The 19950-nt window shown below is 38.5% G+C and overlaps 2 protein-coding genes across 2 annotated transcripts; one reads left to right on the top strand and one right to left on the bottom strand.

The window, feature by feature from the left end:
• Window positions 1-336: 336 nt before the first annotated feature.
• On the top strand, window positions 337-13807 carry LOC309701857 (myelin-oligodendrocyte glycoprotein-like). Its single transcript, XM_082526166.1, has 5 exons — window positions 337-670; window positions 1515-1856; window positions 1948-1986; window positions 2801-2932; window positions 12725-13807. The coding sequence occupies exons 1-5, from the start codon at window positions 574-576 to the stop codon at window positions 12850-12852; spliced, it is 738 nt and encodes a 245-aa protein (XP_082382292.1). The 5' UTR covers window positions 337-573; the 3' UTR covers window positions 12853-13807.
• A 4962-nt stretch (window positions 13808-18769) lies between these two features.
• On the bottom strand, window positions 18770-19712 carry LOC309704062 (uncharacterized protein). The gene is made up of 3 exons (XM_082529010.1): window positions 19420-19712; window positions 19216-19333; window positions 18770-19084 (listed from the first exon to the last, which is right to left on the bottom strand). The coding sequence occupies exons 1-3, from the start codon at window positions 19519-19521 to the stop codon at window positions 18912-18914; spliced, it is 393 nt and encodes a 130-aa protein (XP_082385136.1). The 5' UTR covers window positions 19522-19712; the 3' UTR covers window positions 18770-18911.
• Between the last annotated feature and the right edge of the window lie 238 nt (window positions 19713-19950).

The following is a 19950-nucleotide window of genomic DNA, read 5'->3' as shown; positions in this document are numbered from 1 at the left end:
CGGTTTTGTGTTGATAGTCTGTGTCTGGTTTTGCTTCCCTTGTCTCGTTAGCTCTGTGTCATGGTCTTCCTCATTCTGTGCTGTGTGTTCTGTTTGTCTGCCAGCCTGTTTAGGTATTTTGTATTTTCACTTTAGTATTTTTGTTGTGTCAGCAATAAAACTGTTTTGACTGCACTTTTGCCTGCCGTGAGTCTGCACATTTGGGTCCACCATTCCTGCCTGCACACAGTAAATTTGACTCCTCACCCATCTTGTTCTTAAGTTTGATGTAGATTGTTGGCCAAAAATGTGTTCAATCCTAATGTAACATTTGTTTTTTTTACTTTTTTAACAGAACCTCAGATTATTTGCTCTTCTGAGCCAGTACAAGCAGTATACAGTGAACATGTCCTCCTGCAGTGCTACCTTAAGCCCCCACTGAACGCAGCATCTGAGACAGTAAAGTGGACTTGTGGGAATGACGTTGTAATCCTTTGTCAAAATGGAAAATATAATCCTGGAGCACAGAGAGAGCATTTTGAAGCACGGACTGCTCTCTCCCAGGAGGCGTTAACCAAAGGAAATCTGTCACTGATGCTGACCTCACTAAAACTCACTGATACCGGGAGATACAAATGCTCCTTTATCACTGATAATGTGGAGAAAAGTTGTTATGTTAACCTCACTGTTGGTTAGTATGTGGTGCAAATATTAAAATTACCCAAACTTTGAACTATGACTATTGAGGAAACTGATATAAACTGTCTGAGTATTTTCTTTCAGTTCATTTTGATGTGATCCGCCTATTGAAAGGTCATAATTTGTGGTTATCAGTCCCATACATTTCACCTCTTCTACCTTATAGCAGAGTCAGTGCAGTTGTGGCCAGTGCCTTAAGGCTGCTATCATCACTATAATTCTGTAATAAACAGAGAGCAAATGAGATTTGGCAGACATGTAGCTGCCATGAGAAGAAGAGCATGTAAAATCTCCTGGCAGTATCTTTGTAGCAAGCTGTCTAAATTACATCTTAAGATTGCTTTAGGTCATAAAGTTGATATTTTTGTGTCACCAAAAATGTAATGAGAACAGAAATGCACATTTTTTGATGAAAATTAAGTTCAAAAGGCAGGTTTCAAGTTCTCTGTCAACTTTGAGAGTCTCAGTGATTTTCTTACTATCCAATCTGAATCAGTCTAATTGTTTTAAACTCACTGTATTTATTGACCTACTTGCTTTAGACATATTATTAAGCTACTGTATTTTATGTGCTATTCTTTAGCGTATTTTTTTAAATCTAGAATTGGCTGCTGCTCATTTAATTATTCACAACCATTGCTAAATTAAATCTTAATGAGTCTGATTTTTAAATGTTATTTTTCAGTCTGTGCTTTGAGTGAAAGCACATGCTTAAATTTCTGTTCACTCCATGCTGTAGGTTTATTTATTGTATTGTATTGTGTTGGCTAGTACATTTTATATCTGTACATTTTATTCCACTTCATCCATCATTTGATTGAATGTTTGTTTTGCAGGAGAGTCTGATGTGATTGGCTCAGATGAACCAGTGAAAGCAAATGTCGGTGAGGACGTCATTCTGCCATGTCACCTGGAACCCCCATTTAATGTGTCGACTCTCACAGTGGAGTGGAGACGCAATAAAACTTATGTGCATGTTTATCGAAGTATGAAACATGATCCAAATCAGCAGAACAGTCACTTTATAAACAGAACATATCTCTTCTGTGACGAAATCGGGAAAGGCAACATTTCCTTATTGCTGAGAAATGTGAGCAAAGAAGATGAAGGACTGTACATCTGCTATGTTCCCAAACTTCATAGTCAAGTCAGAAAGGGGAACATTACACTAAAAGTTGGTAAGCACAGCTGATGTAATGCATATTCAAAATATTTTTTAAAAAATATATTTTTTCTGCATTTTAACAAAATTAAAATACTTTTCAACAGATGCAGCAAAACATGATACAAAACAGTTTAATGGTTCAAGTAAGTAAATATTTGTTGCTTAATGAGATATCACCAGCACAGTTAGCTTCTTTGTTCCCTGTGATGTCTGTTCAGATACAATGTAAATAAAACAAATGACACAGTTGTTTGTGTTTATGTTATTGTTACTCTGTTCATGTTGGGTCTGCGCTTCCACAGGCTGGTTTAGAAACTTATTCTCGTTAACAAAGGAAACAAGACAATCAGCGATCTATCAATTTTACTTGCTAGCAAGGGAAGCCCTGGTTGGTGTCTCAGGAAAGCACTCTGAATCCAACCACAGACGACCTTGACTCTGGCCTCCCTTTTATTGAAAACAGTTACAGTACACACAAGCACCTCCCATTGTAAAATCCCCCTATGGTCACAAAAGACAAGGCACTATGTGTGTATGTGTGTGCACGTATAAGCATGTGTGTGTGTGCATGTATGTATGTGCGAGAATGTGTGTTTGTGTTTGGGGGTGCCTTTGTGTGACCTCCTGCCCACAAAAGGGTCATAAAAGCAGGAAGCTTACTACACAAGAAAACAGGACCTTCAGATAGGATGTCCCTATAATAAAACACTTCAGCCTCCCCCACCAACAAACTGGTTGGAGAGGTGGTCACAGACAAAGGAATGTCTTTGATCCTGCTGCTTAAACTAAGACTTACAAATTTAAGCAACACAATGACAACATTTAACAATTTGATTCCAACAGTTCACACAAGCAGGAGAAGCAGGTGTGGAAAATTGATGGTTGAGTGTTGTTTTGGAAGTCTATGGTTAAAAAAAAACAAAGAAACCTAACATATTTATTCTGTTTTTTTTTCAGTTAATAATAATAGCACTAAAAACACTGATGGTGCTGATGTCACTGCTGTCATCATTGCTGTCATCACTGCTGTCTTCACTGCTGTCATCATTGCTTTCATTGCTTGGTACATCCGGAAATGTTGGCAAAACCGTAAGTCACAGTTTTCTTCTCTTTTAATTTTCATTAAAAAAAATGTCCTACAATGATGTCCTAAAATTGTATTTATATAGCACCTTTCTAGACAAAAGATCACAAGGTGCTTCATACAGAGATAACAATGCATAAAACAAAAACAGAAAAAAGTTATCCAAAGGCAATTCTAAAAAGATCTGTTTTTGGTTGTGTTTTTTAAAAGAGACTACTACTAATCCAAAGATCTTAAGCTCAGTGGGAGTTCCATAGTCTGGGGCTCATAGTGGCAAAATGTCAGGGCTCTGTGTGCGGGCAGGTGGAAATGTGGATCCAAATGCAGGACTCCAGACGAAATGTAACTCAAAACCACAGCTTTTATTGCTGGCATGAAACAAAAACTAACCCATGAAACCAAGCAGGAACACACAGGCAGAATCTGAGGGCACAACACAACACCAAGCACAGGAAAACACAGGGCTTATATACACAGGGTAGTAACGAGGGAATCGGCAACAGGAGGGAGACACAGCTGGGAGAGATCAGGGCTAATGAGACAGGGGGAACAAAGCTGCACACACTAACATAAGACAAAGACTTTCACAATAAAACAGGAAACATGAATCACAACTCAGAGACACGGACTCAACACAGAGACAGAAAATGACACATGGAACTGAACTATACATGAAACCACAATTCCTAAAACATGGATAACAGAAACATGAAACTCTAATAATAATCATCATCATCACAATCACAACAAGAGAACAAGAAAACAATCCATGATGCAAAATTAAACCAAAACATAATAAACTCAAAATACTGGGTCCAACGGACCCAGAACCGTGACACAAAAGCTCTGTCTCCCTTAGTCCTCAGCCTTGTATGACCTCAGGGACCTGCTAAGGACATAGGGCTGTGGAAGTTCAATGAACATCATGAACATCCAATGTGAGAGCGGAATCAAAAGTTACCCCTAGGTTCCTGATAGACGGTTTCACAAATAGTGATGGTCAATTTGATTCTTTTTACTGAATCGAGTTTTAATGAGTCACTCACCAAAGTGAATCGGGTTTTTGAGTCATTTGATTCACTGAGTCAGTTGTACATTTTCATGTATATCCTACTGCTAATATGAGTGATTCTAAAAGAAAACAACTATTTTATAGAGCAAAAAACAGCAAAAACATTTCTAAAATTAAGCAATTTCCTATCAAAATTGCTTAATAAACATTTATTTTGTTTATTTGTATTTTATTTACTTATTTATTTACTCAGTTGTATATAGTATTTGTATTTGTATTCTATTTTTATCTTATTGTATATTTATTTTATTGTATTCTACTGTATATAGTATTTTATTCTATTCTGTACAGTTGTGTACTGTATTTATTCTTATTGTATTCTAATTTTTGCCTCATAACTTTTGCACTGTCCACTTCCTGCTGTGACAAAACAAATGTCCTTATATTGCAGCTCCAGGTGGTTTGGGAAAATAAATTAGAAGTATTTAGCTGAAGTGTATGTTATTTGTGTTTAGTTCTTTTGTTTAACTTGTAGTTCTAAATTGGAAGATTATCGTGATATTGAAATATGAAAATAAAATTATATTTTATTATTTTTCATCGCTCAAAATAAGCGTCACACTCGCGGAAGCCGGTGTACCCGCCGAAACGCCGTGCATTTATCGAGACTTTCAACCCCAGATAGGCCAATTATGGATCTTCGGATCCACATTATGTCAGCAGCTTTTCTCCACCGTGAACTATGTTAAAAACAAACACCGCTCACGCCTCACAGATGACAGCTTACAGTCCTGCGTACAGATGAAAGTGACTTCGTACAGCCCCGATTTGCAGACACTGTGCGCAGAGGTTCAGGAGCAGAAGTTCCATTGTAAACATATCACGGCAAACCCGACGATGTTTGCATGAACACGCTTTTCAGCATCTCTTTATTGACACTTTTCACACACGGTTGCTGTACGCCAGAGGCGGAGCCAGACATTTGAAACACCCGGGGCTTAGCCCAAAAGGGTAGTATGCATGTGGGATTTTTTTTTTTTTTTTTTGGGGGGGGGGGGGGGGGGGGTAGAAATGACTGAAAGATTAATTGGCTCTGTTTTGAGTTTTGTTCAAAAAAGAATGACTTCATATAGGGAAAAATATATATCACATGTGCAGGACACCTTGAACTAGTTTTTTTATTAAGCAGCGAGGCAGAACAAAGTCGGGGCTGTATCAAGACACGAGGACTAAACCCCAATTCAACCAGACCCAGAACTGATCCGGAATTAAAACAGGACTACAACAGTTCAAAATCAGGACTACTGAGGACTTAACCAAGACAGAACCAGAATCAGAACTAGATGATAGTAGCACTAAAAATCATCATAGACCTGCACTACACTTATTTTTTTAATTCTACCAAAGTCCACTATTTAGATTGAGAAAAGTTTATATAATTATTTAGCTTTGTTGTGCAAACAAGCCTGCAAAACTTAGTAAATATAGAATTTGAAAAATAACAAACCTTCTGTTTGCAGTTCTGTCCTCATTCTGCTCTCCATCTCCCTCTCTGTTCCTCTCTCTCCCTCTTTGTGCTGACAATCATCAAATATACAGATATTTACAAACTCTTCAGATAAAAACACAAACACTTTTTTAATTGTAACATCAAATCAGACTAAATGTTTATTTTGTTTTAGATTGATAAATATAAAAAACATATTTGTTAACTTTAAGAGTAAAGAGAGAAACTATCTGTATTTCTTAATTGCAAATGGCACCAAATTGTATTCAAACTGAGCCACACTTATGGAGCTCCACAATTCTTTTCCTGGTGTTTTGGTTGACATCTCTTGATTTTCCCATGTCAAAGAAACAGGCTCTGTGTTTTGCCTTATATGCATCCACAGCTGTGCCACCAGTTTACTCACATGGACTCTACTAACCAATCAGAAGCTTCTTCAGCTCAGAATGGAATCGTCTGGAGTTTCTTATTAATTAACAATAAACTTAGTGTACATGTGCTCCTACATTTGATCAAAGTGATACAAAATAGACAGCTCTGTCTCTCTTTATTCTGACATTTAACTAATTCAAAAGATATTTCAATATTTATCCAAAACAAAAGTTTACTCTAAATTGATGTTGTACAGTAAAAATGTTTTATGTTTTCTCCCTAAAGTGTATGTAAATATCTGGTTACAAATGTGAATATCCTGCTGTGTACTCAAATCCCTCTTGTTTTGCATAGAAATATACTGAACAACATACAAAGCATAATATATAAAATAACATTTACCTGAGTTTACATTTACCTGAAACCGATTTAGTCGGGGAGGGTAAGAACTGAAAATATGAAATAAACACACGTAAGCTAAGACTCTAAAAAAAATAGCATTTGTTCGGCTTTTCATTTTGCCTTTTGTTGATTCACTTGAAGAGCAAGTAACGTAATATTGGTCAAGTGATCAGTTTGATATCAATCTTTCGTGATGCACTGTCATATTTACATTATTTGTACGGTACGAATGATTTGCTTTGGTACCTGGTCAAACTTAAGCTCTCCTTAGTATGGCTGGCTCCGTTTCTCCAGCTGCTGCCTGCACTCACAGGCAGCAGCTGCCTCGCCCCCTCGCTCAGTGCCTGAGCTCGGATCATACCAATATCAGGGGGGATTCACGCACAGTCGTAAATTCCCACAGTGTGCACTATGTGCTTCGAATATTGTGTGTACTTTTTGTTTTATACAGTTGTCAGCCAGACATCTAACTATGAAAAAATTACACTCCAAAAGACCACGGGCTTCTGACAAAACAACCCGGGCTTAAGCCCAGTAAGCCACCCCCACGCTCCGCCCCTGCTGTACGCATACAGCCGGCTGTAGTTTTTCAGCTCACAGCCCGACAACACAAGAGCAGAGAGAGCACAGACTTTTAAGGCGGCTAGGCATGATTGCGGGTGCCACTCAGGTGCGTCCTCCTCCCATGCAGCGGCGCTGCAGACCACGCCCCGCCACACACATTAACCAGGTAAATTACATATTTAGGCAGAATTTTGCAAATATCTATTTTCCATTTTTAAGCAGCATAGTGCTTTTTTTCCAATTATTTTTTTAAAAGTCAGGTCAAGGCTCTAAAAGCCCAAAGGCGATATGAGGCTGGCGGCTCACAACAGTTTTTCTTTGCTACATGGATCACTGTAGTTCAGCTGGGTGTCTTTCCTTTTGTTATATTTCTTTAAGAGTTCAAAATGTGTTAATTACATAAATAAAATGTAATTTTCTCTGTAGCACTTCATGGATTTCATAAGCAACACACCTTAGTTGTTCACACAAAGCATAGAGGTAAAAAACAATATATACAGTGTTATCTTCATTTTAGATGTCAAAAAGTATTTGCGGCTCCCAGTGTTTTCTTTTGCGTGGAAACCGGGTCCAAATGGCTCTTTGGGTGTTAAAGGTTGCTGACCCCTGGGCTAGGCTCAATAGAAAGAGCTGGCTCTTCAGGTTGTTGTTTTTTTTTTGTTTTGTTTTTTTTGCTTCAATTCATTTATTATTAACAATATAAAATTACACACAAAATGAATTACTACTGTATAACAAATGTTTTATTCATGTGTTTACGATGTAAATATGCTTTTTATTTATACTCCACATAAAATGTAAAAAAAAAATTATAAAATACAAAAAAAAGATTTACTATTCAACTTTTAACTATTTAAATTTTCAGCTTTTTCCTTTTATACAAATTTAAAGTGAAACAACAACACAAAACGCTGCAAACCACAACACAATAAAATATAGATAAAAATATGCAAAACAAAAAGAACATACACACTGTCTGTCATATAGGCCTGGGATGATTTTTTGGAAGTGTTTTCTGTCTGGGATTGCATGCACAAGATTCAGTGCATGAATAAAGTTTCTGAATTCTTTATCATCCACACCTGAAAATAGTTGGAAATTCAATTCAATTCAATTTTATTTATATAGCGCCAAATCACAACAAAAGTCACCTCAAGGCGCTTTGTATTGTACAGTAGATCCTACACTATTAGACCCAACAATCATATCACTCCATATGAGCAAGCACTTTGGCGACAGTGGAAAGAAACTTCCGGCAGAACCAGGCTCAGGGAGGGGCGGCCATCTGCTGCGACCGATTGGGGTGAGAGAAGGAAAACAGGATAAAGACATGCTGTGGAAGAGAGACAGAGATTAATGACAGATATGATTCAATGCAGAGAGGTCTATTAACACATAGTGAGTGAGAAAGGTGACTGGAAAGGAAAAACTCAATGCATCATGGGAATCCCCGGCAGCCTACGTCTATTGCAGCATAACTAAGGGAGGATTCAGGGTCACCTGGTCCAGCCCTAACTATATGCTTTAGCAAAGAGGAAAGTTTTAAGCCTAATCTTAAAAGTAGAGATAGTGTCTGTCTCCCGAATCCAAACTGGAAGCTGGTTCCACAGAAGAGGGGCCTGAAAACTGAAGGCTCTGCCTCCCATTCTACTTTAATCAATCAATCTTTATTTATAAAGCACTTTTCATACAAAAAATGTAGCACAAAGTGCTTTACATAGTTAAAAGCAGCCCACCCCACCCTCCAACTCACTCCCCACACTCTCATTAACATAAATGATGTGAATACACACATATCCCCCCCACCCCACCCCCACCCACACACACACACACACGCGCACACTTAAAGAGTAAAAATTGGGCTGGGTTCACATGAGCCAAGTGAGGAAACACTATAACAGGGAGCCGTCTGCACCGGGAGCCGGTCACAGACCGCAGCCTCCAGGCTGGGCACACAGCAGGAGGGAGGCAAAGAAGCCCCCCAGCCAGGCTGAGAGGACCCTCAGAGACCCAGCAGCCACGGTCGATCACAGCCCCGGTGCAGAGAGCCCCCTCCGAGGAAACACTGGAGATATGACACAATAGGCTATATACAGGGTAAAATGATAAAATAAATAAGAACGGGATCCAATATAAATATAAATATAAATAGAGTAAGAAGATTAAAAAATGAATAAGAATAAAATCAATAAATATTAGGTAAAACCTAAATTAATAATAAAATAATAGGATAGAATAAATAAGCATAAAATAAATAAACGCTAAGTAAAAGCTAAATTAAAAAGGTGGGTCTTGAGCCTGTTCTTAAAAACATGTACATTCTCTGCGGCCCTGAGCTCCTCCGGCAGGCTGTTCCACAGACGAGGACCATACCACTGAAAAGCTGCCTCTCCGTGAGTATGTGTCCTGACTTTAGGGAGAATCAAAAGGCCAGTACCAGAGGACCTCAAGGTCCGCGAGGGTTCATTTGGTAAAAGCAGATCTGAGAGATAAATTTAAAATAAATAAATTTAAAATAAAATAATAAATTTAAAAACCAATAAAAGTACTTTAAAATCGATCCTGAAACACACGGGGAGCCAATGCAGCGATTCTAAAACCGGTGTAATGTGGGCCCGCCCTCTGGTCTTCGTCAGCACACGAGCTGCCGAGTTTTGCAAAAGTTGTAAAGTTGAAATATTCTTCTTAGGAAGACCAGAGAGCAGGGCATTACAGTAATCAATGCGACTGGTAATAAAAGCATGCATCAGCATCTCCGTGTTGGCCCAAGAGAGAATTGGGCGGACTCTGGCTATATTTTTTAGATGATAAAATCCAATTTTGGTTACATGTTTAACATGTGGGATAAAACCAAGCTCAGAGTCAAAAATAACACCCAGGTTTTTCACTTGTAGCGAAGGACATAGTGAAAATGCTTTTTTTAGACAAGAGTTTCTCTCTCTGAGCCTCGGGACCGACGATTAAAACTTCAGTTTTGTCCTGGTTAAGCTGTAGTTTTCTGCCATCCAAGATCTTATATCTAAAATACAGTTAAAAAGGGCATCCATTGGTCTGGTGTCATCAGGAGATACGGAGATGTACAGCTGCGTGTCATCAGCGTAACTGTGAAAGTTCACTCCATGCCTCCTGATGACACTGCCGAGAGGGAGCATATACAAATTAAAAAGTACAGGGCCTAAAACCGACCCTTGAGGCACACCACATGTCATTCTATGGATCTTAGAGGAGCATGTATCCATACTCACCATAAAAGTTCTGTCAGAGAGATAGGAAGTGAACCAGTTGTGTACAGCACCAGAGAGGCCCACCATGTGTTTCAGTCTGTTTAAAAGAATAGCGTGGTCTACTGTATCAAAGGCTGCGCTTCGATCCAGTAGCACCAGGACTGAGAGCTTTTGGGCGTCCCAGTTACATCTAAGATCATTTAAAACCTTTAGGAGAGCAGTCTCTGTGCTGTGGTTCACCCTAAATCCAGACTGGAATATCTCCAGGATCTGTCTATCATTGAGAAAATCAGTAATCTGAGTAAAAACAAGTTTTTCTAAGACTTTACTTAAAAATGGTAAGTTGGATACAGGTCTGTAGTTATTAAAATCATTACAATCCAAATTGCTCTTCTTCAGAATGGGCCTCACCACCGCCGTTTTAAAGGCAGCAGGGAAGACACCCAACTGAAGAGAGCAATTCATCATGTATAAAAGCTCAGCCTCAAAAAATCCATAAAGTGTTTTAGAGAGTGAAGAAGGGATTGGATCTAAAAGACATGTGGTGGGTCTCACTGTGGAGAGAACTTTCTGAAGGTTCTCAGCATTAACCAGGACAAAGCTGTCCAGTGTCTCCTCAGGTACAATCAAGCCCTCAGATGTGTTTACAAACATATCGCGATTAGATAAAATATCAGATCTGATGGCGCTGACTTTTCCCCTGAAGTGGTCTGCAAACTGCTCACAGAGTGAGTCTGTGGGGCTTCTTTGGGAGCTGTTAAAATCAGGGTTAAATAAATGATCTATGGTGGAAAAGAGGACCTTGGGATTATTTTTGTTATTACTGATTATTTTGGCGAAGTATGAATTTCTTGAATTCCTTAATGTATTATTGTACATTTTAAGTTGCTCGCAAAATATTTGATGGTTGATAGTATTTTTATTTTTCCTCCATCTCCTTTCTGCTGCCCTGCAATTTCTTTTGAGTTTTTTGACTTCTTCGTTTCTCCAGGGTGATACATGTTTTACGTTAATCTTTTGGTGGTGAGTGGAGCAACGGAGTCAAGGCTTTTCTTCAGTTTGCTGTTGAAATGATTAAAAATCAAATCGCAGGGTGCAGGTAAAATCACAGGGGGCATTCGTCTAAAACCCTGGTAAAATTTGCAGCCACTTCAGAGGTTAGATAGCGCCTCCTCACAGTTCGCACCGAGGTCTCCCGCTAAATAAAACCGGTGATGTTAAAAAACACACAGTAGTGGTCAGAGACAGCCAAGTCAACAACAGAGGACACGCTGGTGGACAGCCTAAATACTCTAGGAACAACAAGTAGGCCTGCAGAGCGAGAGCGAAGTGCTCTAATAGGGTGATATGGTACTACAAGGTCATTAAGATAAGATGGGGCCTGATTATTTAAGACCTTGTATGTGAGGAGCAGGATTTTGAATTCAATTCTGGATTTAACAGGAAGCCAATGAAGGGAAGCCAAAACAGGAGAAGTATGCTCTCTCTCTGTCAGTACTCTTGCTGCAGCATTTTGGATTAACTGAAGGCTTTTCAGGGAGTTTTTAGGACATCCTGATAATAATGAATTACAGTGTTTTGTGTTTTCTCTTAAAAAAATAAACTTTATTCTGGCTTATACGGACCCTCTTGTCCTGTTTGTTTTGGGTTCGTTCTTGCAAGAGCTTTGGGCCTGAAAGTTGGCACGAGTAGTATAGAGGCTCTTTGCAGTTATTCGGTGGTTTCTACCCAATACATTTTACATGGCGCCATGGACCTCCTCTCTCTGGCTCAGAGGCAAAACGCCCAGGCAGTAAATGCTTTTAATTATGTATGATAAACATACTGTTAGCGTGACTGGTCAAAGGAGTTTTTGGTGGCCTTTGCACTGATGTTGGCTCACGTTTCTTCTTCTGCACTTTTAATTTTTTTAAATTTTTTTTTGCAAAGTGGTGTAAAGTTGAATGTAGATATGTAAAAGGAAAAGTACTTTCTTCTCAGTTATGCTGTATAAGTTTATGTAGTTATGATAATAATAATGATAGATATGCTACAGTTACAGTATGTTATAGTACTTTTTCACTTCAGATTCATTTTAGTAGGTTGATATATAGCAATAGAAATAGAAATGTTGGCCACAGTTCCTGTCATATAACATTTCTAAAATCTTGACCCACTATCAGTTTTCATTCTAACGTTCCTCAATGCAATCTGTAAACAATCAAGTAAAAAGTTCAATGAGGTAAATTTATTAAAATCACTTACAAGTTGGGTGGCAATAAACATAAATCAAACTGACATGAATACACCTGCTTGACAAAAGGTTTCTGATGTGAGACCTACAAGAGTCTTCTATTTACATGATCTTGATCATTCATTTAGGTCGAAAAATAAAAGTTCAAATATAAGCCTGCTAAAAGAATATAAATATATGACATATCGTAAAACTGAAAGGTGTAGTGCTTGGTTACCGGAAATAGGTAAAAGCTGTTCAATGTGAATTTTATTGACCCTCTCCTCTCAAAGAAAAAAAAAAAACACCATCATGCATGTTGAATTAAACATACTAATAATTTCTGTTTTTAGTCTTAATTGCTTTCAATATCAGATATTTCTGGTTTACATAATCTAAGATGTGAGATTGTAAGCTACACCACATGTTGAGCAGTCTGCACAAAGAACATACAATGATAATGATCGATTTTGAGAGGCAAATAACTTGTTTTATGTTCCACAGGAAGACAAACTGGAGAGCAAAATGATCATCCAAACAATGAGCAAGTGGAACAGCAACAAGACATTCCGTTGAGAGAAGAGCAAGAACAGCCAAACCCTGACAACTTGTCCAACAGCTTGGTTTCATAGCAGAACATAAATTAATCTCAAATAAACTGTGTTGGTTTGTGGTCATGGACATGAATTTTTTGTTTTTCTTAAGTAAAAAACTATAAGGAAACTGTTAGGCTACGTCCACACGTACACGGGCATTTTTGAAAACGGAGATTTTCCGTTTTCGTTTTAAAAAATAATCCCGTCCACACGTAAAGGCAGAAATGAAGGAAAATGCTGCTAGGAACATGCCAAAGCAGCAGGTGGCGCTATATTCCTAACCGTGTAGAAATGTTGGCCAATCAGAAGTCTAGAAGCCTCGGTGGGAAAAAGTAAACAAAGCTGGGGCATAGAAGCAGAACCGAGTCGTATGTGTGGAGGGACAGTAAATGCGTGTGTATATGTAAGCATTTAAACACTGCAGAGAGTACAATTAACAGTAACAGTATTGTAGAAATTCATTTCACCAAAACAATAACATGGCGCACATCTTTGACGCTGCGTTTTCTGCGTTTTCTCCGTTTTTCTCGTCCACACGTAAATGCAAAAACAGAGTTTTAGAAAATATCCACCCTGGCCGGAGTTTTTAAAAATCTCCGTTTTCAGTGACCAAAAACGCCGTTTACGTGTGGACGAAAGGTGCAAACGCATAGAAAAATCTGCTTTTTCAAAAATACCTGGGTACGTGTGGACATAGCCTTAGTTAGAGCATTGTTGTTTGCTTTATACTTGTGTGCTGATATGTATTTTTCCTCTGCCATAAAGAGTGCAACATATGTTGAACTTTGAACTGATAATATTTGGTACATAAGAAGATGCTTGAAACCATTGTTTATTATTACAAAAGACCAGTCATTCATAGTGTGAATAATGAATTGCAACATTTATTGTAACTGGTAGTTGTCTCAAAGAGCTAAAGGTCAGCAACACCATAGTTTGTTGAATTAACCACTCTCCTGATTGATACTTTTTTTTGTAGTGTCTCTTTTTGTCTGCCCAACGTCTTAAACTAAAAAGAGTTGTTATTTTTTTTCTACTTCCAACTTTTACAATTCCTGACAAATTTGAAAATTCGGCTAATTCATAACGAAGGCTTATAACAAAAATATGTTATCGTTTACATGATACAATATCAACATAACAGTATTTTTTTTTCATTATTTGTGCTTGTGATAACTGCTACATTATTCTCTTTGTTGTCTCTCTGTATAAACCTTCTGTTATCACGTTATTTCACAAATTTCTAAGAAAATGATGAAATGTTGACATCAGATTCAAACCATCAAAGTGGAAGTTTGAAAGGACATGTTTGTAAACTGTTCCTTGGTATTACTAGTTTTAAACCTGGTGCTAGGGGTGGGCAGTATAAACAGTATATGGTAGAAACGATATAAATTTGGCCAACGGTAGAGATTTTGACTATACCGCTCTACTGCGATAGCGCATGTTGATGGTGTCATCAAGCTGCGCCTGTTTTGGTCGAAAGCACTGCAGCGGCTGCAAACAACATAATCTGCAAATTATGCCGGGTGACAGTAATAGCAACGAAACGAAGCAACTTTTGGAAAATGGGGAAAGCCAAAAACAGTGCTTCCTCTACTTCCCTACCATTGATTCATTAGTGCTGAATTCTCTCGCAGCTGCTCTATTCCCATGTTGTTGCAGTATAATAATGACTAACCTCATATTGTCGATGGATTATCTCAGTTGTTCTCCTGACTGAAGTTTGGTCCGTTTATAGCATCCGGCCATGCAATTGCATTTGTCCCTAACTACCAGAAACCCTCACGTTAACTTTTATCGAGTGGAAAAAAAGTTGGCGTTCATCCTTCAGCTTCACTGTGCTAATGTTATGCTAACATAGCTGTTTTGCTAGCGATCACGTAGGACATCATTATATACCAGCTAGTCCAACTTCAGCAACCCTACAAATGTCACTACTGTTTAGTTTTCTGTCTTCATTTATGTTGGAAGTGATAGCAGAGCTGTACGTTTTTAATGTTTTTAGAAATCTCTCAGTCAGAACATGCTATATCATGTTTAGATGTAAGCTAGCGAGCTAACTTCCTGCTAACTTCTAACTCCTATGAATTTAATAAATTCTGTTTACATGGATGCCTGGATGTTAAACTTCATATTTACACCTGGTAAAGAACCAACGCTGATCATTTTATTACAGATGAAAGAATTTAGACAGTTTTTAACTCTCAGTGATGCCGCAGAGTTTGTTTGACTTTGGGACCTGAAGGGACGGAGTTTAGGACCCAGATTAATCCGCGAGGCTCCTGACTACAGTAGCTGTAATGCTCCAACAATTCATCAAGCGGTGCGCCTTCATAGCTTACCAAAGTTGTACTAAAACATTTTTGACAGATTTCTGCGTGCTGTGTACAACATAAACTCGGTTCAAGGTCAGCACAACCAGAATTCATACATAAGGCACATTGTCGATTTTTGAGAAAATTTAAGGATTTTAAGTGTGCCTTTTAGTGTGTAAAATACGTTATACAGAAGAAAAGAATATATCGTGATATATATCATTACCGCTTCAAATTATACCGTTGAATAAAAGGCTCTGGGATTTTATGTCTATGTTCTGCAATATTGTGTGGGGTGGAGTCGTAGGAAATGACATAGGCAGAAGTTGGGGGTAACGCGCTGCTACTCGAGGAGGGAGATTTTTTTCCGTTGTAGTTCTGTTTTACCTCATCACGTAAGCTGTGTTCCTGGTTGCCATCCTTCACGGTGATGCTCCGAGTTCATGACTGGAAGTAAGTTTCCTTAAATATGTTTATTTTCTGATCCTGATGTTTTGCCGCGGCTTTAGTTACGTTCTACCGCGTTGTAGCACCGCATTTTTTCATCTCGTGATTAAAGGCATGTGCCGCTGGCCGCCGCCATTATGTAGTCATTTTATTCGGCCACACGATGGCACCAAAGTCCCTTTGTTCACAGTTAGAGTGGATGTTTCGGCTATGTATGACATTCTCACTGTGTTTAATTGTGTCCTTTCTGTGTTTGGAGCAAGAGATGTAAGATTGGCATAGTTCAAATTATATATGTCATGTTATCTGTATATTCAGATGGATGTGTTGGTTTATTTCATTTAATACTTATGTTTATCTTAGTGGAGCTGTTGCTGTATATATTAGGGCTGCACGATTTTGCATAAAATGAGAATCACGATTTTTTGGCTTAGAATTGAGATCACGATTCTCTCACGATTTTCTTTTCCAGTATAAATATTTATTGCACTTATTAACTGCACATCAACTTCGTAACAGTTGAGACTGAACATAAAAACAATAAATAAACATAAAAACAACAAATGTCTCACGTTTTGTTGTTGCCGCAAAATGTTGTACTGCTTGAACTTCCGTCTCCACCATTGCTCGAAACTGCGTGTATAGAGCAGGTAGTGCAACAATAGAAAAATAGTTGCGGGACAGCACTGTGTAGCGTTTGTCTAGGGTGTTGATCATTTTCCTAAATCCCTCGTTTTGCACAGTGTTGATGGGAGCCATATCTTTGGTCAGGTGATAAGTGATAGCCTCCGTAATTTCTTTGTGCCTGCGGGAGTTCGACGGGTATAGGGAAGCGCTGTAAGGTTCCCATTATTGATGTTTGGGTGGTTGACCGGGACGGGTTTTCTCCTGTCACTTTCTCGTCATCCCTGACATGCTCTCCGTTTTTTTTTCCCTACTAATTTTAGCATCACACGGCACAGCTTCTGTATCACGTGGTATAAGGCTCCGCCCTTGTCATTTGTTGAGCAGGAAGAGTGAGCGCTTGTTTTCATGCAGAGTACGTCCCGGATCAAAATGCGGTACAATCGTCGTCGTTGTTTTTTTGTTTTTTTTTAATCGTTGTCATTTGGAAATGAGATCGCACATAAGTATGAATCGAGATCGCGATTTTCTAACGATTAATCGTGCAGCCCTAGTATATATTCATATACTCATGGCAATTTGTTGTTACTACAGACTGCTGGCAACACTGAGCATCCAAGTGGAAATAAAACAGATGGCGGTGACAATCCAGCAAAGTGGAAGCCTGTTGTCCTCCTTCCTGTATCCTGACCGATACACCATCTTGTTAGCGGCTGAACCTAAAAGAACTAGCCCTCACCAAGTACTCCTCAACAACCGTGATATGGATTTTAGGCCATATCGCCCAGCCCTACCTGGTGCCTCTGTACACTGTATTGAAGTCTTTTATACAGTATGTGAATATTTTACAGAATGTTTGGATACAATTTATTTTTTACATCAAAGTTATTTATTTATTTATTTTTAATTAACATTTTTTGTTATGCCAAATTGACATAATGCATTCAAGCCTTTATCCTTTCAATGTGAAGGGCTTTTTTTTCATTCAAATACAAATATATGGATCTTATGCTCCTGGGCTTTTTGTTTCAATGCCTTTCTTTCCTCTCAGCCTCAACAATAATTAACAGATGCTGAGATTTAAAATAATAAGAATAAGATAATAAGAAATGTTTTGAGGATTAAACTTTTATTTCCCACAGAGTTTATTTCCTTTAATAATCTAAGACACAGTGATGCTGATTTTAAGCATAAAAAACATCATGCATGCAGAACTCTGAATACTTTAGTGAGACAGTAAAAAGTCAAAATAAATAAAATCTTTTGAAAAACCTTCCTTTAGCTTGATGAAGTGGAAACAATTTTTTTTTTGGATGAAATGGTTGAACTGTCAATGCTCATCAATCAGAACTAATTTTATTGGAAACTTTTTTACACATTTACTCAGTTACTAATAACAGCGCTCTCCTGCACAACTGAACATTTTGAGAATGATGTTTGTCAGAAAATCAATTTCTGCTTCACTGACTAAGCAGACTGACACTATTCTTTAAATTTCTGTGAATCAAACATGTTCACGTTTTTAGATACAATAATAATAATAATACAAATTATAAAAAATGAATCATAATGGATTCAAAGTCTAAGCTCAATATATTTTATATTCAGATGTTCACGCAACAATAAATGATTAATAACCAAACATCTTTTGTAACACGATCCATTGAACTCACTGTGCTTTCAGTTTGAGTTACTCAAAGTGTTTTTATCAACACAAACATTTTAAAAAGCAGAAGTGAAACCATGAAGTGGCTCAAGAATGAGGAAATACCCAGACTCAGGTCAGTCTCAGTTTCAAACCAATCAAATCCCAGTTGCAGTAATGTGGGTGGAGTAGTCCAAACACAAACTGCAGGTTGGTACCAGAGTCAAAGCTCCGTCCTACAGTCATTATGTGTTAGGATGCCTGGGTCGTTGATCCAGGGTTTTTGAGTTTATTATATTATTTATTATCTCTAGTCTTTGGTTTCTTTGCTAGAGTTCTGTCTTATGGTTTATGTCTCTGTGTTCTCTAGTTGCTCTGTCTCCCCTGTCAGCTGTATCCCCTTGTCAAGTTCGCATCTCTGTGTTATGTTTCCTGTTTTACTTTGAAAGTCTGTCTCATATAAATGCGTCTGGTTTTGCTTTCTTTGTGTCGTTAGGCCTGATTTGCCCCAGCTGTGTTTCCCTCCTGTTACCCATTCACTGATTGCTCTCTCTGTGTATTTTAGGACTGTGTTTCTTTGTGTCGCGATCTACCATCATCTTGCTGTCTGGTGTGTCTGTCTGAGCATTAAAGCTGTTTTGAAGTACACTCTTGCCTCTGAGCTAGTGATGGGTAGATGAAGCTTCATGAAGCACTGAAGCTTTTCATCCAATTGGTTCACCCCAGCGCAAAGCTTCTTGAAGCTTCATTTGCTCTAGTAGGACACCTACTGGACGTAAAAATATTAGTTGGCATGAATTTGAAGAGTGTGGCCTTTTGCACACAGCCTGTAAATGTCAACTATAAAAGGAGTGTGTAAAACATGTATATTGTAGTGATGGCAGTATACTGTGTATATTTATACTGGCAGTATGGAAAATGATCATTTGGAAATGCTTAAAATGGAAATGATCATTTACTGTGAGGTGAGGAGTGGTTGGGGTGTGGACAGTGGTTGTGCTTTTGTAACGTTGAGGTATGGACAGCTACAGACTGAGGCCTCAGTCCTGCCTGTTCACATTTTATTCTGTAAAAACTAAATTTTCACTGCTTTTATAACCTTTAGTGGGGAGAACATAGCTAGGATTTAATGATTTAACAAATCTTTTAAATCCTTTGTCCTCCACAATGCTAAATGGCTGGGAGTCCTCAATCACCATGCTAACCAGGTCTTCATCTATTTGAGATTGTTCTCCTGAGGAAAGACAATAAAGACGAAGCACAAATATAAATATCACACACGTAACTTATTACAGCTGTATAATATTGTTATATCATTTAGTAACATTACTGCATGCTATAGTATCATGACATTTGATGGCTCACCTGGTCTTGCTCCACAATCGGTGTTCCCCTTATTCTCATGCAAAGCTCTGTAGTGCCTAAGCATGGATGAGGTGTTGTTGTTATATCCCAGCTCCCTGGCACAGAGCAAACACTTCACCTTGTACAAAAGTACAGACAGCTTAACATAAATTGTATTGCACCATCAGTATTATGAAAATACATCTTCTGTAGAAATTTACATACCTTGTTGGGAGGAATAAGATCAAAATGTTCCCACACAGGGGAGGACATCCTCCTCTTCTTAGCTGGCTCCATTCTCTCCTGACTTTCTCTCCTCACTCTCATAAACCTCCAAACTGTCTCCAAACTCTCACTAACCGCAACTCTCCATCAAACACCCACATTTTGAATGAAGTCTGAGGGGTTTATATCGCTGTCATATCTCGCGGCAAAGTTCGAACCACTTCATGAACCAGTCATGTGGTACAGCCGGGCAGCGAGGCTTCGGACGTCATCATTTTCAGCTCCTCCCATAAAAGAAGCAAGCCTCGATACGCGCATCAAGGAAACGCCCCCTCCATTACTCGACACAAGCTTCGAAGCCTCGATACAGAACGTCACATCACTACTCCGAGCGTCTGCACTTTGGGTCCTCCTTACCACAACTCCTGCCTGCACACAGCCCTAACCTGACATTATGTTCTTGTACTGATCTGTGTCGTGTCCTTAAACTCGCTCTTCTGCTTTCAAGGTAAACAGCTTTTATTTAGAATC

This window comes from Aulonocara stuartgranti (assembly GCF_965226115.1).
Source record: "Aulonocara stuartgranti genome assembly, chromosome: 3".
In the NCBI taxonomy this organism is placed as follows: domain Eukaryota; kingdom Metazoa; phylum Chordata; class Actinopteri; order Cichliformes; family Cichlidae; genus Aulonocara; species Aulonocara stuartgranti.
The sequence above is the reverse complement of the archived record's forward strand: the minus strand, read 5'-3'. Positions and strand labels throughout refer to the sequence as shown.

Excerpts from the sequence above, each read along its gene's own strand:
- LOC309704062 (XM_082529010.1), bottom strand. The coding sequence starts at position 19,521 with ATGAGAGTGAGGAGAGAAAGTCAGGAGAGAATGGAGCCAGCTAAGAAG. Across the intron at positions 19,334-19,419 it reads ATCTTATTCCTCCCAACAAG|GTGAAGTGTTTGCTCTGTGC; the intron begins GTATGTAAATTT and ends CTTTTGTACAAG. Across the intron at positions 19,085-19,215 it reads CGATTGTGGAGCAAGACCAG|GAGAACAATCTCAAATAGAT; the intron begins GTGAGCCATCAA and ends GTCTTTCCTCAG.
- LOC309701857 (XM_082526166.1), top strand. The coding sequence starts at position 574 with ATGCTGACCTCACTAAAACTCACTGATACCGGGAGATACAAATGCTCC. Across the intron at positions 671-1,514 it reads TTATGTTAACCTCACTGTTG|GAGAGTCTGATGTGATTGGC; the intron begins GTTAGTATGTGG and ends TTTGTTTTGCAG. Across the intron at positions 2,933-12,724 it reads CCGGAAATGTTGGCAAAACC|GAAGACAAACTGGAGAGCAA; the intron begins GTAAGTCACAGT and ends TATGTTCCACAG.